Source organism: Pyxicephalus adspersus, chromosome 2 (genome assembly GCF_032062135.1).
Source record: "Pyxicephalus adspersus chromosome 2, UCB_Pads_2.0, whole genome shotgun sequence".
Lineage (NCBI taxonomy): Eukaryota > Metazoa > Chordata > Amphibia > Anura > Pyxicephalidae > Pyxicephalus > Pyxicephalus adspersus.
In genome coordinates, this window is record NC_092859.1 from 149,172,162 (window position 1) to 149,190,412 (window position 18,251).

The window sequence follows — 18,251 nt, forward strand, 5'->3', positions numbered from 1 at the left end:
ATTATGTCTCCATCTCTGCAGTCTATTCCTCTTTTAATCCAAGAAAGTAGTTTACTATCTTCAGATATTGCAGCTTGGCATTGCATGCTATTAAGTCTATGATCTATTTTTTCCTAGAGTTAGGCCAGCATTTCTTAACATTTTAAACATGAGGGAATTATTGAAATAACTTTCAGGTCTTTAGGAAACACGTGCTATGATTACTATATCCAGAGCTCACAGTGTGATGGTCAGTAGGAAGATTGCCTATTACATTGCTGGCCATTGAACGTCACCCTTGTAGAGCGCCAAAAAAGAATATTGGTGTTAGTTTTGGTGTCAAATTGTCCATTGCTCAAGCAACACCTAGCAACCTTTGGAACAACCCTAGGGCTCCATGAAACACTGGTTTAAAACACTTAGTTAGGCTTTAACATTTGCTTTTACTTGTTTTATAACCTATTACTATTGACTTAATCAGTTGCAAACTTGACTGTAATCTGCATTTAAAGATAAGTTAATTTCCTGAATAAAATTTAATTTTTTTTAATGATGAAATAATTGTTCAGATCACATGCCTTTATCTCCTGAAGCAGCAGACAAGTTCTGTGTAACGTGTTGAGCAGAAAGGTTTTAACCCTCCTATATCATATAAGTAACTGATGGGGTATTAGGAAGTTTTACACAAACTAAACGGCATTATTCTACAGACTGTTTGACTATGATGTTTAGGCACTTCAAGATCTACAAATGGAATATGGACTTTTCTTTATTATTATTCCTATGACTCAGTATTGAATTGATGCATTTCAGCTTGTAGGCTCCTAACAAGTACCATTGTCTTCATACAGGTTTTAGGGTGTTCTTGTCACATACAGATTAATTTGATAACCAAATATGTAGAAGTAACCTTCTTACTTTAACATGAAGTTCCGGATGTGAGTTCATGTAATCAAAAAGCTTTTGGTAGTTTAGAAACTGAGCGTCCCATTCTTGGAGTTTATCATAACGGAAGTCATCTCCTAGGGGGACAAGGACCACCTTGCTGCGATACAGCTTGGACTTTTTCCTGTACTGATCCAGTAAGAGGTTGGCTCTGGAATAAAAATATCATAGTAAGACATATTAATAGGCCAACTATAACCCTTCCTGCATTGTGTTACAAAGACTTTGCAGTGCAGCTATAAAATGTTCCCAAGAACTACGCTGAATAGCTGTAATTGCTTCCAGACCTAAAATAAGATTCCATAACCCATATCATGTAGCTTATTAAATCCTATTTGAAGGGTTTTAGTGTGAGAGTTGTTAGATAAAGAAAACACATTATATCCCACTCTGGCGATCTAGATTTTCTAGCTAGGAAATTAAGCCGACAGCTTTTAATGTCTGTTCTCAGCAAGAAGACAATTGTCCTTTTCACAACAAATGTTCAGTCCAGCGGAACAAAGTGGAATCAGAACACCTTACTACAGGAGATACTTACTGATCAAATGGAACCACTTGTAAAAAAAAAAAAGTAATATTTAGCCACTGACTTAGTCAAATCTATTTATATAATAACCCTTGGAAACTGATTGGAGATCATCCTACCTAGGTGACCATAACCATGTGACCATAAAAAATGGATGAGCAATTGCAGACCTTTATGATGGCATAATATGAGAACAGTCCTAAACCAGACACCAATGGAAGCTGCAGGGATTGGAGCAAACACGTCTGTCACGTTCTACATGGTGTGTCCCTATAAATGTGTAATCAATGAAGTTTGGTGATTTGGTAGATCTATGGTGCATGGCTTGGGACTATATTCCCAGACACTCAGTAGGGAGTTGATGGAACTGATAACAAGCCAACAACTATGGCTGGTTCCTGTAACAAAGATGGGCGGCTATTTAGAACTTTTATTTGTATTGCCTATGCTTATTTTTATGAAAGGGAATGCATTCTTCCTTGGATAGGGAAGCATTGGAATCTCAAGTAATGACCTCTGCCAATTACCTACCCAATGACGTCATGTAAACACAGAAACAGAAGAATAATGGTGGAAGTCATTGGGACAGGAAATCAATAAAAGCAACACAAACATTTTTGTAACAATTTAAAATTGTTATTTTCTTTTTTTTTATATTTAAATATATGTAACATGTATATCAGTGTTCTCCCCGGCCCATTTTTGCTGGGCGCACCACCCGGCACTTTTCAGCAACCACCCAGCTGTTTTAGGGTGCTTACTGATTTACTGATGAGTTGGGTCACAATACAGGGGATGACACCTGCCTACAATTTCTTCCCACCCAGCTTAAAACAATTTTTTGGTTGAGCACTGTATATGAAATAGACAGCAATCGGCAGACAATCCCAGGGGAGTTACTGATACTCAAATTAAAAATTATATACAGACGGAGTGCGCGTAAAGGCTTCATGTTTTTTGTGACATAGAATCACTTCTTCAGGAGCTTCTATTCTTACAGATTTACCACCGGCAGAACAGCCAGCAGTAGTGATTTATTTATATACATCTAATGGTTGTTCAGAAAATAGTAATATATTATTATTCTGTATTTCTTTGTGTTTGCATACAATAATTTATCACCAATAATGCTTTCTTTAAAATAGAACGGCTGTAAGATGCTAGAAAATTTCTAGATTCTCAATATTTTAGTGGTTCTTACATCTATTGATTGTATTGTTTCCAACGTGAATAATTTTTAGTATTCATATTCTGTGCATTCATTTGTATTATATAGAGGTGACGTGAACATGGTTCATGAAGGATCCTCCATCAGGGGTCAGCCAGATACTGCCTAGCCGGTAGTTCGTTCTGGCCTAAGGCCCCCTGGCCAATCCGGCCGGCAACCCGCGGCTCTGGACCCTGGGTTGCCGGCGGATCGGTCAGGGGGCGTTAGGAACTACCGGAGCCAGAGCCGCTGGAGCCGCCCCCTTGCAGTGGCTCCCCTATTTACCGTGGCCGGCGTTGGTACTTCCGTCACTGCGATAAATAGGGAAAGCTCCCTGAAGGGAAATCCCTCTCCTCCGCAATGCATACGAAGAAGAGGGATTTCACTTCAGGGGGCGTTCCCTGGTGGTGGGCGGCACTATTAGGGCGGGTCCAGCCTAGTGTGCTCCAGCCCACCCCATAAATGGCCTAGTGGCCATAAAACTTTGCCGACCCCTGCTCTATATAATACAATGTTTTTTTTGGGTTTGGGGATTTTACATTAATATGATATTGTCTAGATTCAAAAAACTTATTTTTAAATTTGCTAAAAAGTTTTACAGCATTTTGTCAGGGACAGATTGTGTATTATAATCTTGCCAACACAAAGTGCTCCATTTTTTCTACCTGTTTGAAGTTCTTAAAGCTGAGATCAGGTGGGCATTTTTTATAGTTGAACTAGTCTTGAACTGGAAATATTAAACCTCTTTGGAGCAGTTAAAATCCCTTTTTATACAAACCTACCGGGTATTACTTAAGGTTGGTGTGCTGCTCAACCTCTCCCATAGGCTTTATGGAGACTGCATTTAACCGTTTTTGCAAGAGGTTGAAATCGGTTTCCCAGTGGTTTGTACAACAGCAGAGCGGCAGATATCCAACAATGCATTGTGACCAGGGCAAGTCGAAAAAGACACAACCACAACCAACTGCATACAGCAACCGTTTGAAAAGTCTTTCAAAACAGCTAGTGAATGCTCCCAGCAGCTGAAGGTGAGTGTCCGAGAATGGTTAACCATTGCATATTGCAACCACACACCTAAATGCAGCCCAATAGTGGTAACCAGAACACGACAAGGGAAAACCTAGTTAGCAATAGCACAGATTTTAGGCCTCTACCTTTGGATTTAAACAACCTTAAAATCTTGACTGCTGTGTTAAGCTGATAGTGTACAAGCACACTAGAGGTATTTTTTATATTCCTGTCTCTTAAACCCTCACTACTCACCCACCAATTCAAACCCCTCTCCTTGTGTGTTACTTCCCCCTCCTCTTACATTGTAAGCTCTTCGGGGCAGGGTCCTCTCCTCCTCCTGTGTCACGGTCTGTATCTGTCTGTCATTTGAAAACCCTACTTAATGTACAGCGCTGGGTAATATGTTGGCGCTATATAAACACTGTTCAAAAACAATAAAATAATTATAATATTCCATTTACCGTTCAGCCACATTTGACTCCGTGATTGCTCTAGGTGGTGTTTTCCACGGACAATTGATTCTACCTCCAGGCAGGCGTCTGAAATCAAACTGGCAGCAGATCTTGGGGTCAGGGCCACATGTGTGAGGGACGTCATAGCTGTAAAACGGCATCATGTGGCAGAAGATGTCTGTGCCAGAATCAGGATCTGAAAATGATATATTTAAAGAAACAATTTAGGTTTTTTAGCAACTTATTACATTGGTTGTGGCTTTAACTAATAGAAAGTTGAATTTTCAAGGATACAGGAATAATTTTTACTCTAAGAACCCCTCATAGGCTGTTTTAAAGAAGGGGAGCTGGTAGGTTTCATTGTGACCCCTTAGCATTGCCCTGGCCCTGGGGCTTGAACAGCGGATTGAGCTAAACAGCTCCATACATAGAAGTGCTCAGCGAAGCACACAATGCCTTTCCCTATAGAAGAAGAAAAACATGCCTGCAGTGTCTGTTAAAAACAAACTGCTGTTTTCCATGGCCCCTTGAAAAGAAAGCAACATGGGGGATTTAAAAAAACATGGATCTTATGGCATAAATTCATTTCCGTTTATTACATTACAGTTAAATACATTTCATTAAAGTTTATACACATTAGATAAAAAGTGCCCTCCACGCACTACCGGATTTTATTTGATGGTTGATGAGGTTAACTTATTGACAATAACATTCTGCTGTGTTGAATAAAAACATTTGCAGATCCAAAACCACCATTTGCAATTCCTTATCCTTCTTTCTAATGTCTATAAAGTTTGTTTGGTTTCTATAAATGATTTGAGTTGTGTGTTTTGTACTAGTCATTGAATAAAGCTATTTACTAGGAGTACTTGAAAAGTTCACTGACTGTGGACCTTTGAAAAGGATATTTGTATGTCATTTCTGCTGTAGCCCTCTAGCAGTTTTGTTTTTTGGATCATGCTGCGGGTCAGCAATTTCTGTCTCTCTGCAATACCACCAACATTCTCCAGGGATTGACAGTGGAGTAACTGTCATCGGAATATTAAATTAGTATTATCTGCATGATCTCCAATTTTGAACTGCAAGATTACTCCTTGAAGTGCTATACAAGGATAAGAATTCACTTTTAGTACCAACTGCTCTGACGTTCTCTGTTCATCCCCTGATGAAGCCAATCGGCGAAACGCATCGGGCTTGAGACCTTTAATACCTGTACCATCATATCTTTAGTCAGACAACTGAATGCCTGGTCACAGAAGGCAAGCCCCCTGAAAAAAATCCATCCTCCAGGGATTCCTCTTTGCTACGTTTGTTATAATTTTGTATATTATTCATTATATTGCTATTACCAATCTGTTTTGCTTTTGTGTGCATACCTTTATGGATGCTCAAAATACACATCATTGATTTTTGCCAAAAAAAAAAAAAAAAGTATTTTTTATTAAACAAAAAAAAAAGCTGTTTTATTCCTGCAAATATCCTACAAACCAGCGTTAATACCAAAAAAAAAAAAAAAAAAAAAAGTATTTTTTATTCTTTTATATTTTCCTGTTCTAATTGGGGTTGGCAACACTAATATACCCAAATAGGTAGGGCCACACACCTTCTCCAATAGCAGTAACTGCCACCAAGACTTTTCAACCTAAGGTTGTTCCTAATGGCCAGCAGAGAGAAGATGTACGCCACATATATTCCAATTCCAAGTAGTGCATTAGGAAATGTATTCCTGCATAGGAACGAAGATGTATGCCGCGGGATGGATCTACACCGATGCATAAAAAGTTCCCCCAGATCCTAAATAAATGGACTTTAAGGGGTTAAATATTCTGCATGTGGCCCATAAACACTCATTGCTCATTAAACGATACAAATAATTGATTTTCATATCAAAGTTAAAAAGAGATGAAAGCATACACAGAAGCAAAGAAGGGAATACGAAGATCAGCAAGGCCCTTGAAGCAGGAGAACCTTTTATTGATCTCCCCCAGTCATCTGAGTTTTACAATTAATAACTGAAAAAAAGGCAGCTGCCATACTAGGAGCTGCAGATGTACACTTGACGACAGACTGGCTGGCAGCATAACTGATAACAACAGCAGATACCTTCAAACCCACACATTTAGAAGAAGTGCCAAAACACTGTTGATGTTTCCATACCCCAAGCCTGTCTCCACATAAATTCCAGACTTCGAGTGGCTGCAAAATGCTTCTTGATGGAGTAATGCACTCTCTGAATCAGCATGCTGGTTATATTGGAGCGTTTTAACAGGTACGGCATTGTAGAGCTGTGCCCAAAAGGATCCACTGCCCATCCTGACCTTGGGTTAACACCTTTTAGGAGAAAGGAGAGATCTAATTAGCAAAAAATATTGAATCAAGTTGAAGATGGTCTTTGATTTATAAGTTGCATCGTTCCCATGCTTCTACAGAAACCGTGTTGCAGTCTAAACAAATTGATTTCCATACCAATGTTTTTTTTCAGCCACTGGTGGCCTTCTATCATCTGGTCAATCATGGCAAAGTAGTGAGTATTGGCTTCATCCGGCATCACCCAGCCACCAGTTGTCATCTCCAGTTGGCCATTGGCAACTAACCTTTGGAGAGCAAACACACAGATCAACAGGACTAGTCATGCAAATAACAAAACATATCCAAGAACTTGTAAAAGTAAATTAAAGTAAATAAATCTCTAAAAATGTAAAAATAAAAAAATATACAAAATCTCTAAAAAATTAGAAGGATACTACCTAAAATTTCAGATTTCCAATAACTTTCAGTCCTTGTGACCACACAGAATGATCCTTTCAATTATGTAAAATTCAGAAGGATACATCAATCTACTAAAAACTAATGGAACCTTAAACCTACATTTATGCCCGTGTGTTTTGGTAATGATCATATACATTTACATTTTATGTGCATTGAGTTAAAAAGCTAGTTTTGAATGGGCTACAATGCACTTAAAACCCTGCATGTCACACTTGTTTTTAGAGCAAATTCACATTGCTCACATCCCTTTGCAGCAATGCTTTGGGCTAGTTCATTGGAGTGCTGTTCAAAATTATTTGCATTAGTGGTTTTACATAGAATTAACAAAATGCACAGATGTTAAAAGGACCCTTAGGTCCATGCTCACATACTATTTTCTCTAAAACTCTTAGAGACTTCACTCCCAAGAGTTCATAGTCAGGGTTCTCCCCAGGCCCTTTTAGCTGGGCGCACCACCCGGCACTTTTCAGCACCAACCCGGCTGTTTTTGGGTGGTTACTAAAGAGTTTGGTCACAATACAGGGGCTACCACCCGCCTACAATTTCCTCCCACCCGGCTTAAAAAAATTTCTGGGTTGAGCACTGATAGTGTTTACTTACTTTGGGCTGTATTTTTATTTTACAATACAAGCAGAAGACTGAAACTTCTTCTACTGCAGCAGAGGGCATGTGAGTACAGGGAGATGTTACCACTGAAGTCTCTAAGAGCTATAAAGTATTACTGGGTTATTCAGCCAATCAGTGGTCAGTTATAACAAAATAGAACTGGGGAGCCACTATAAAGACAGGTGTGAGTAATAAAAATTAAATGTTTAATAAAGAAAGGTATTAGAGGATAAAATGTAATGAAATTAATGTGTTGATGGAAATTTTGTGATTGTAGGCAGTTTTGTTCCTGAGGAAGCAGACTCTGTTCCGTGAAACACGTCGAACGTTTAGTGCTTACTGACACAGTACAGACCAAACATGTAAATGTAATGATCAATTCACAGATTTTATGTATTTTTAATGAAGTTTTGAATAAATTAATGTTTTTATGTTTTTTCTATGAATCATGTATATGACATTGATTGGATGCCTTAAAACTCCCGAGATTTGCCTACTTGGCACCTGAACTTATATATGTATACATTTACATCAAAAGATATTTGATGGATTGCACAAAAGTCTTCCAAAATATATCCTCTGAATATTAAAACATTGAAGATGTTCAGTTTCTCAGCAGATGTATTTGGTAATTAAAGCCTTAAATCTGGCATGTTTTGCCTGCAGCATGGCCTCAAGGATTGCAATAGACAAGTGCCACCATCTGGGTTAGCATTAGATGTTCAATGTGCCCCTATAAAGGAGACCTCCCCCTGGCACCAGTACTAGCTTCTATTCTCCACAGGGTCCGGCTTCCTGTGGCCTCTGCAAGAGGCAGATATTGATTCCCTCTATATTTTTTCTGAGTGGAAGCAAAAAAAAAAAAAAAAAAAAAAAAAAAGCAAGCATACTGAAAACACTCACGCTTGCAGTACTTCTACATCCTCTTTCCTAGCGTGGAAATCCATAATCCCTCCAATAACCTGAAAATCAGCTTTTGCATAATGCAATGTTTCTTAACCAAGGTTCTGTGGAACCCTGGGGTTCTTCCAGATGTTGCTAGGGCCAATGAGCAGTTTGTGGCTCTTCAGCCAATTTAACTGACACCAATGAATATTTCAGCTATCTGTAAGAGTGACAATCTTCCCAATGGCCAGCAGTGTAAGAGGAAATCTTCATACAGACCCCCCCCACTAATGTACTGTGAGCTGTCGATTTAATAATTACAGTAGGGGTTCCCCAAGGTATTTCAAGGTCGAGAAAAGGCTGATCTAAGGCATGGGCAGCTTGGTCCAGAGAGTGAAGCCAAAAACTCTTATATCTGGGTAGGATGACGCTCATAGAAGAATTAAGACCAGGAGAGAGAATGAACTTTGCCTCATTTCCACCCAAAAATCAAAAAGAAGTTCCACTATCCAATCAATACAGCTAACAGCAAGAGTAAGAATGCAAGTCATATGCTGGGCTCCCCATGATACAAGATGGGACGTCCACAGACACTTGGCAATGATAGACACAGACTAACGGCTAGCCTTAAAGTTACCTTCGCACTGCAGTTCTCTTCTGAGAATTGATGTTATCCCACCACTTTGAAAAGAAGGAAATCTCAGACCAGATGAATCTTCGTCGTGGGTCTTCTTGCAGTTTCACCACCATATTGTTCAGGATATGCTGAGTCTGGTCATAGTAATATTTATCAAATGTTTTTATCCAACCTGTATTGGAAATCATAAAATGGATATAAAAAAGACTTGACCATTTACTTACATAGTTACACATTTATTTTACCTGTCACAGAAACCTGTGACAAGATAACAAATATTAAAAAACAGTTTAGACCATCTTACATCTTAGTCCCTAGATGACGTATGTATTACTTCTTGCTGTCCCATAAAGAGGATCCTACACAATAGATGCTGAATTTATAATACATTGGGTCTGATTTAATTAACCTCTCCAGGGTTGGAGAGGACACATTTTTATCAGTGAAGCTGGGTGATCCTGCAAACCTGGAATAGATCTGATCTGGGACCGAAAACATTTGCTAACAAATAGCAAATTACTTTTAAGAGATCCATTCCAGGTTTGCTAAATCACCCAGCTTCACTGATGAAAGTGTATCCTTCTCCAGCCTTGGTGAGCTTTAATAAATCACGCCCACTGTTCTACATGTTCATATTCTCTTGGTAAATGTATGTGTTCAATTTAGAGCATCCTTTATAATAAAGGAGATTGCTAGGTTTATTCTCGAGAAGATGAAAAACCACTGACACCAAAACTGATGTTTTCAGCCATCTGTAGAGAGAACGTATCCCCAATGACCCCCAATGTAAGCGACATCCTCCATTGATCACTGTTATGATTGGGTTCTAATGTAAGGGAGTCTTTCTCCACTGACCTCAAGACTAAAGGGGCCCTTTTTTACCATCATTACAAAGGGACCATTTACCACTGACCAACAATGCAAGGAGATCATTCACCACTGACCACCAAGGTAATGGTATCTGTCTCCTCAGGGCATTAATGTTTCCTTCCACATCCCAAAAACATGACGATAGGATAATTGGCTTCACCCTAAAATTGGCCTTAGACTGTGTTAATGACATATGACTATGGTAGGGACATTAGATTGCGAGCTCCTTTGAGGGACATTTAGTGACATGACTGTAGACTTTTAGGCAATGATTTATTAAAGCTCTCCAAGGCTGGAGAGGATACACTTTCATCAGTGAAGCTGGGTGATCCAACAAACCTGGAATGGTCCAGGATTCAAAACATTTGCTAACAAATAGAAAATTAAATCCATTCCAGGTTTGCTGATTCCCCATCTTTACTGATGAAAGTGTACCCACTCCAACTTTGGAGAGCTTTAATAAATCAGGCCCATAAATTGCTGCCTAATATGTTGGATGCAAAATAAATACAAAATAATAAAAATAATATAAAAAAAGGGGGAATTTTCCCTAAAAAAAAAAAATCACTGTGATCTAGCATTCATTCTTTCACGCACAATTTCCACCAACTGCATTTCTTTTTAACAGACCTGGATGTCATATACTGTAAGAATAGAACACTCAGTTATTTTTATACCTGAATTTAATGTTCACACTAATAAATCTTTGCCTATAAGTACAGTAAATGTTGAAGGGGTACTCCAAGACCTTAAAATATTTCAAGGCTGCTTTAGAGAAACTAGCAGATTTTTAGCATTAGGAAATTTATTGTTATATTCCTCATTATATTTTAGTACAACCATAGCACTGCACTCCAATATAATCGCTTTTATTGCATGAACCAACCACAAATCTTTAAAACCTATTTTAATGAATTATAAAACCAGCATTAAAGTGTTAAACCAAAATTTTAGATTGATGACATTTCTCCCAGTTGTCAGATATTTCTCTCCTAGTGAAAATAACATCTTTTGTTAGCGGTTGGGAAGGTAGACATGAGAATGACTGCTTTGTTTGTTACCAGGTAATTGTATGCTGTCTAGCTGTCTGAAACCTCCTAACCCTTTGTACGAACAACTGTATCTCAGAATGTTTTCCCTGGAGCCTAACAGGTAATTTTTCATCTTCACTCTGTACAGCCCGACTTTTTTATATGGTGAAATGCAAAGAAACAGCCACCTTTGTGGACACACTCATTAAGGAGATGAAATTCTCTTCCTGAAAGTGAAACTTCAGCTTTGTTTTAGGTCACTCTTTCCCCCTTTATTGATTTACAAAAAAATATAAAAAAATCCAAAATTACAATTACTTTTTTATTTTTCATGAATTGCTGCATCCTTGATCCCCTTTGTTTGGCACCAGTGGTCCTTCACACTTTTATTCTGCCCTAAGAGTCCAGCCTGTCTATTTAATGCCCCCATAGAAGCAGAAGGGGTCATAGTAACCCAGAACTGCCCGGTGCTCGGAATTCATTACATGAGCCCTGAATAGTCCTGGAAGAAAACAAGAGTCCTGGTGTCCTCTATACAGACACTATATCACAATGGTGGGATTTCCTAGAGTCTTACTTTAACCCCCCTAGCGGTATTCCCGAGTCTGACTTGGGGTCGCTTTTACATGCAAAAAGGGGTACTGACTCGGGGTACCTAAAAGCATAAAAAACCCCACTTACCTTGTTCCGTCGCTGTCCCCTGACACCCTGCTGGTCCCCGCAGGTCCTGGGGACACGTCTGCCTCCTCCAATCTCCACTCGCGAAGTGCAGAGACGTCTTACGGGGTTTCCCGGTAACGTCGGTACATGCATCGGTGCGGCCGGGATTTAGAGTTGGGAAATCCAAATAGTTTTTTATTGAATTCAATACAAAATAGCTGTATTGAGCCCAATACAAAGAAATATTCATATAATATATATATATATATATATATATATTACATTATCCATTATTTTTTTAAGATTTTTGTGTTTTTTTTACACATCATTACATTTATTAACTATTAGAAATATGTCGGTGAGTTATGCCTAAGAATTATAGGTCCACAATGTAAATTAAATTTCCATGCAAAAAATTGTATCACTTTTTGCATGGAAATTTGGCCAGAATCAGACCGCTAGGGGGGGTTAACCAAACCTAAAATCTCTATGTAGAGAACAGTTACCATTAAATTTGCAGACTAAAGCGAAGAAGGATTTTAGAAGGAATCTGTTAATGTTCCATCAAAAGGATGCTGAAAGAGGGTGGATAAAGGGAGGTGCAAAGTGCGCCACTGCACAAGGGCATGGGCAAGTCGGATCAGAGTGAGAATACCCCTAAGGCAGTTCGGCACAGGGGCCCACTGTTGGCTTTTCTTTTACTGGTCATTTACATGCCCCTACCGGAGCAGAAGGGCTCATACTAATCCCAGGCAGCAAGGTTGGCTCAGTGGCTAGCACTCTTGCCTTTGCAGCGCTGGGAATCTCGGCTGGGGAATTATCTGCAAGGAGTTTGTATGTTCGCCCCATGGGGTACTCCGGTTTCCTTCCACATCTCAGAAACATGCAGTTAGGTTAATTGGCCTCAAGGTTGTCCTTAGGTTAAGTTAATGACATATGACTATGGTAGGGACATTAGCTAGTGAATAATTTATGGACTTTTTAAAAAGCTACATAATATATCCGTACTATATAAACACTAGGTAATAATAATTCAATGCGTATGGTCTGTCCGTTTTATTTTTTTTTTTTTTTTGGAATGATGTCCATGATCCCTCTGGGCATCTTCATCCACTCTGTTGGTCCTTATGACCATTGCCATAGCTATGAAAGCGGGGGAAAAAAAAAATCAATATTTATCACTGAAACAAAAGTGGATAGGCAATCTTTCAGTAACAAAAGTCTACAGAAGAGTTTGTTCCTTTTAAATAGATTTTCTTACAATTACCATTTTTCTCAAGAGAGAAAAAGAAAGTGGGAGCTAGAAAAAATAGATTTCAACCATTACATAAATATCTAAAACAGGGAGATTTAGACTTACATAAAACAAAACTTAATCTAAAAGCTGCACATGCTTACATATGTCTTCCTCACTAAAGCGCAGGCGCATGTAGGCAGTTCTGACCCTGGGTGCACCTGCTCTCCCAAGTTTTATCAGTTTCGCCCGTCCCGCCGGCCAATAAGGAGATAGCCTCTTAATCATCCATGGGTATTTAGCTGACTCAGACACAGCACTCAGCGTTCGTGCAACGTGTCTCTGCTAGTGCCCATCCCCCTAGCTCTGCCGAGCGTTTCCTCTACAACAATTTATTTCAGTGCTCTCCCTGTCCAGATCTCATAAAAACCCCTTATTGCCCAGTCTGGTGTTTCCCAGCCAGTTGTTTGCTGCCTGCCTTGACCCTAGCCTTCCTTGACAATTCTCCCACCTATTGATTTGGTACCGTACATCTTCCTGCCCATCCTGGTGTGCCTAAGGACCACAAACCTGGCAGTAACAAGCAGCGGAACATCCTCACCACTAGAGGCTCTGGAGAAGACCTGGTTACTGCTTGGACCCTGTGCCTTGGCCCTTCTCAGGGCTCACACCACTCCTCTGAAAGCCACAGCACTCCCTAGAGGCCCTATCTCCCCAAGTGTAACACTGACCTTTGCTTATACGGAATAGGTATACATAGGAATACTGACTTTTCTGATCCATTTACATATTCCAGAATATTAACATTTAGCACATGGCCAGGCAACATTTTTAGAAGGAAGTCTACAATGGTTGCCCTATTTATATTTTGTGGTTATTTAAGTGAGAGAGTGTTGCAATGTAGACCAATGTAGTCTCTGCACATTTGTTCATAGAAATCGAAAGCAAAACTGTCACCATGCTCATAGATACAAAGAATTATCCACATTATAGTTCTGTCATGGATTCTGAACAAAAAACAAGCAGATCCATGTTTCTTGGCAAGGTATGGAAGGTTCCACAGAAGCTTCAGATCAGTTATTGGTGTTACTTTTGGATCAGAAGGGAATTGCCAAAGTTTTCAACTTTATTGCAAAACCTTGAAACATCCTAAGTCACCAGTAAAATACACATTTGATAATAGTGTTTTAATTGTTTCTTCTCCTAATTGCAACCTAATGGCTGATAGATTTTAGACGAGGGTCACTGAAAATGGTGATATGCTAATTAAGTTATTCTATGGACCCCAAAAATGCTACTTTACTGGGACCCAAAGAGACTTTTTACCAAAATGTCTGACGAGCCATGCAAAGACAACTAATGGCCGTGTAATAGAGCGGAATTCAGCCCTAAACTTAGGTATCAACTTGGGAGATAACCCATCTGCCTTCCTTGTCCACCTTAATTCATTTTCAAGCCTTCTTCCTCCACCTTAATCCATTTTCCAAATTAAACTAGATTTAGTAAACACCTAAATGGAAAAATCCCACCATCTATTCTGCCATGGACAGCCATTGTAAATGAAAATAAAAAGATGGAGGGCCTCACATGGACTGGTTCTACCTTGGCTTTGTGGTGGTTTTTTGAAAGAAAAGAATGTTGCTATTCTTGCTGGTGTGTATGGAGTTGGATGACCAACATATATGATCAACCCCATAATACACAACATAAAATCATGCCTTCAGTGTTTGTATGTGTATTGCATTTTTATTATGTTTATTAGGATTTGAAAAAGTAGTACCGGTAAACAATGGGGGGTAAAAAAAATATAAAAGTTTTTAATGCTCAAGTACCTGTATGGGATACATTTCTCAGTTGCATGTGTATTGCAAAGCACTGGAGTGTGCTGGCAAGATACATGTGGGGTGCCATTAAGAATGAGTGGTAACCCAGCGCACCAACGCTTATCTGCATAGAAATGTAAATGCAAAGCAATAGTGGGAACATGGAATTATAGTTTTCCTCCTATTATAAATCTGCCCCAAACCCCTACTTTTCTCATTTATGTTCCTTTATATCCCATATATCTATCATCCTCTTCTTCTACCACGCTGGGCTCCACAAATTTCCAGTTCTAAAAATATACACAAAATTAGATTCTAGGATTTGTGCCAACTTCGGAGTTCCACGACTACATATCTATATGGAGCACTTTCATCATCCAAGAACCAGCCATGAGACTTTCATGTATTGTATATTTTGCATTGAATGCATTGAGTGATATGACCCATTATTGGACAGAAATATTTTGGCCTTCAGTCTTTTTTTGGAATAAGCCATCATTGTATCCATTGTGATATGCTCGGTATGTGTATATTAAATAAAGATTAAAAAATATTTCATAGTTTAAACAAATAGCCATTTGACATTCTCTTTGGAGCCGTTCTTCCTTTATTGGTCTAGATCAGCTACAAGTTTGTTTATTACTATATAAAGAAGTGTTTCACAAACAAAAGTTGCTTAGGGGTCCTTGAGCAATCAGCAATTTGTGACTCTCGGGTCAGTTTAAGTGGCACCAATGATTTTTTGGGGCTATTTGTGAGGTTGACATTCTTCTCAATGGCCAGCAATTGACATTCTTCTTACTGACCATCGTGCTAATATACTGTGAGTTGTGGATATACCATGTTTTCCCGAAAATTAGACCTCTTTCCCGAGAATAAACTCTAGCATCCTAATCATGCAAGGGGGAAATGTAAGCCCTACCCCGAAAATAAGCCCTATTGGCAGCTTCTTTGTGCAAGAGCAGCCATTGCAGCAGACTTCAGAGAGTGCGGTCACGTGGTACCCGGCGGCGGAGGGATACCAAGAGAAGAGGATGGAAACAGCTGGGACGCACACCGTGGGATCAGAGTACGGTATCAGTAGTGGCGAGTACTTTTTTTTTCTTTTTAACCAAATGCTGACCCCACTGACACCAATGATTTTTGGGGAAATATTGTAAATCTTAGCGGGGCAAATGGTGCTTTGTATTGTGTGGGGGCATTATAAATGTGGGGGAATATGTGGGGGCACACATGGGGACAATACATACCCCACATAATATAGTGCCCCCACAGGTACGTACCATATGTATCTTCACATATGGGGGCATGCTTTGTATTGTGTGGGGGCACTATATATGTGGGAGCACACATAGGGAAAATCCATTCCCCACATAATATAGTGCCCCCACATTACGGTATGTGTGTACACATATGTGGGCATGTTCTGTAGATTTTTGTACATGAGAAAAATAACATCCCCTGAAAATAAGCCCTTATGCGATTTTCGGAGGCAAAATTAATATAAGACCTGGTCCTATTTTCAGGGAAACACGGTAGTAATTTTAGCAGTGGTTCCCTTAAGACCTGAAATTATTTTAAGGTGTTGCTCCATGATAAGGCTGGTATGGCGATTCAGCACCAGCTACCAAGGTACCATCACCTATGTAGAAAGTAGCAATACGCATCTTTTGCTTTACTTGTTGTTTTGAAAGTCAAATTACAGCAGCTGTTATTTCCCTGTTTACTATTGTATCTTGATCTATTAAATTATCCATACAAACAAGCCAATACAAATTGCCAATGGCTGTTTTTCATAAACCAAATAAAACATGTCCATTGAAGTCGTGAATTCTTAAGCCAAGTAGAAGACTGAGCCTCTGCAAAAAAAAAAAAAAAAAAAAAAAGATTGTAATTACAAAACACAAAGCAAATAAGGGAACAATCAGCCCCCATTTGAAAAGATCAATCTTCCAAACTTGCTTGATGTCATTTACACCACCTTGCATTGAATGGCTCTTTTAAAGAAAGAAGACCCTCAAATAGCAACCATATGCGTGTATAGGGGAGTATATTGCATGTATGTTTGCTCAGAGCCCCGGAGGAGAGACGGAGGGCATTGATGTTCTGCTAATAAACAGCATCATTATAACAGCTCGCAGTTCAGGCTTGTTGGTCCATTACAAAAAAGGTATTGTGCTTTATTAATGGTTTAGTACACAATGCAGCAGATGTGCCAGATCACAGTGACCTAATATAAGCTTTTGCTAACAAGTCTATATTTAGTTGCTGAAACATCACGATTTGGTATGGAATATAAAGAGCAATTCATTCAGCTTTAATAGAAACTATATTACTGTGATTTATTTTACTATAATACACAACAATATCCATGCTCCTTTTCTCGATGATTTTCTTTATTACTATGGAGAAGGTAGACAAGTAAATAGAAAAAAAATAGCACAAGGATGAACCAATATCTTAAAACCATTGACAGGCGAGGTGAGAACATTGGTTACAATGGTACCTGGCAAGGAGTTGGGTCTATTGGCAAGTAGCCGAACAGTCAGTTCTTGAAGGCGATATGATGGAAGCAGGAAAAAACGGGCAAATGTAAGGATCTGAAAGACTCACTGACCACCGAAGTTGTGAAAGCTGGATCTGCTAAATAGCAAGTCCTGTGGGGTGTTACCGGCATGCAGTGGTTAGTACCTACGAAAGTGGTCCAAGGAAAGACAACCAATGAACCAGCAACAGGAATAATGGATGCCCAAGCTTCATGGATGTGTGTGTGGGTGTGTAAAGGGGTCACCCACTGGTGAAATGGTGACAGGTTCATGGCACCAAAGCTCGTTGATGTGCATAGGGCAAATGGGTGGTAGCCTATGGTAGCCTATACAGTGTATTACAGCTGCTTGCCATGTATAGGGCCACAAAGGCTACTGACATACTCATGTTATGACAATGGTCTACTACTAATGGCACATGAGTGATTGGACCAAGGAGTAATGGAAGAAGGTGGCCTTGTATATGATGTGTTTTTCAGGTCATGTAGATAGCCAAGGGTGGGTGTGTGATTTACTTGGGAAAGAGATCCAACTTTCTCAGAAGATCTAATTTGCTCAAGTGTAACCCAGGGGCCTTTAACACCATTTATCTTCTACATAGTGTATAATACCATTTTACCATCCCAATTAGGGCATTATCACAAAAATGACCACACTCAGCCACGTCATTGGATGGATTTTACAACAACGCAAACTTCCTGACACCAAGGATGGGGTTATGCTAATAGCAGGGTGGTTCAACTAATTTTGCACCTCGTGGTCTTGGACAATCAATATGTACAATGTCACATTCCACAGTGATTGGATTAGGATGTTTGCGCTATTGGATACTTGCTGGAAAATTTTTAATTAGCTTAGTCCAGCTGAATGCAACTTACTACTACTAGCTATCCAGGCAAAGCAGTTTACAGGTAGTCCCCGGGTTACATACAAGATAGGGACTGTAGGTTCGTTCTTAAGTTGAATTTGTATGTAAGTGGGAACATGTACATTATTATAATAAATGCAATTAGGACAGATGTTTGTCTCAACATATTATTAGGCAGCACGGTGTCAGTTACTGTATAAAA

At 39.3% G+C, this 18,251-nt stretch overlaps 1 protein-coding gene across 1 annotated transcript in view; it reads right to left on the minus strand.

The window, feature by feature from the left end:
* MAN2A2 (mannosidase alpha class 2A member 2) overlaps positions 1 to 18,251 on the minus strand; it is a gene marked incomplete in the record, with an annotated part of 99,434 nt that overhangs the window by 43,126 nt on the left and 38,057 nt on the right. Inside the window, 5 exon segments of the mRNA XM_072402755.1 lie at positions 898 to 1,075; positions 4,130 to 4,316; positions 6,278 to 6,451; positions 6,587 to 6,714; positions 9,018 to 9,189. Coding sequence (XP_072258856.1) covers positions 898 to 1,075; positions 4,130 to 4,316; positions 6,278 to 6,451; positions 6,587 to 6,714; positions 9,018 to 9,189 — 839 coding nt within the window.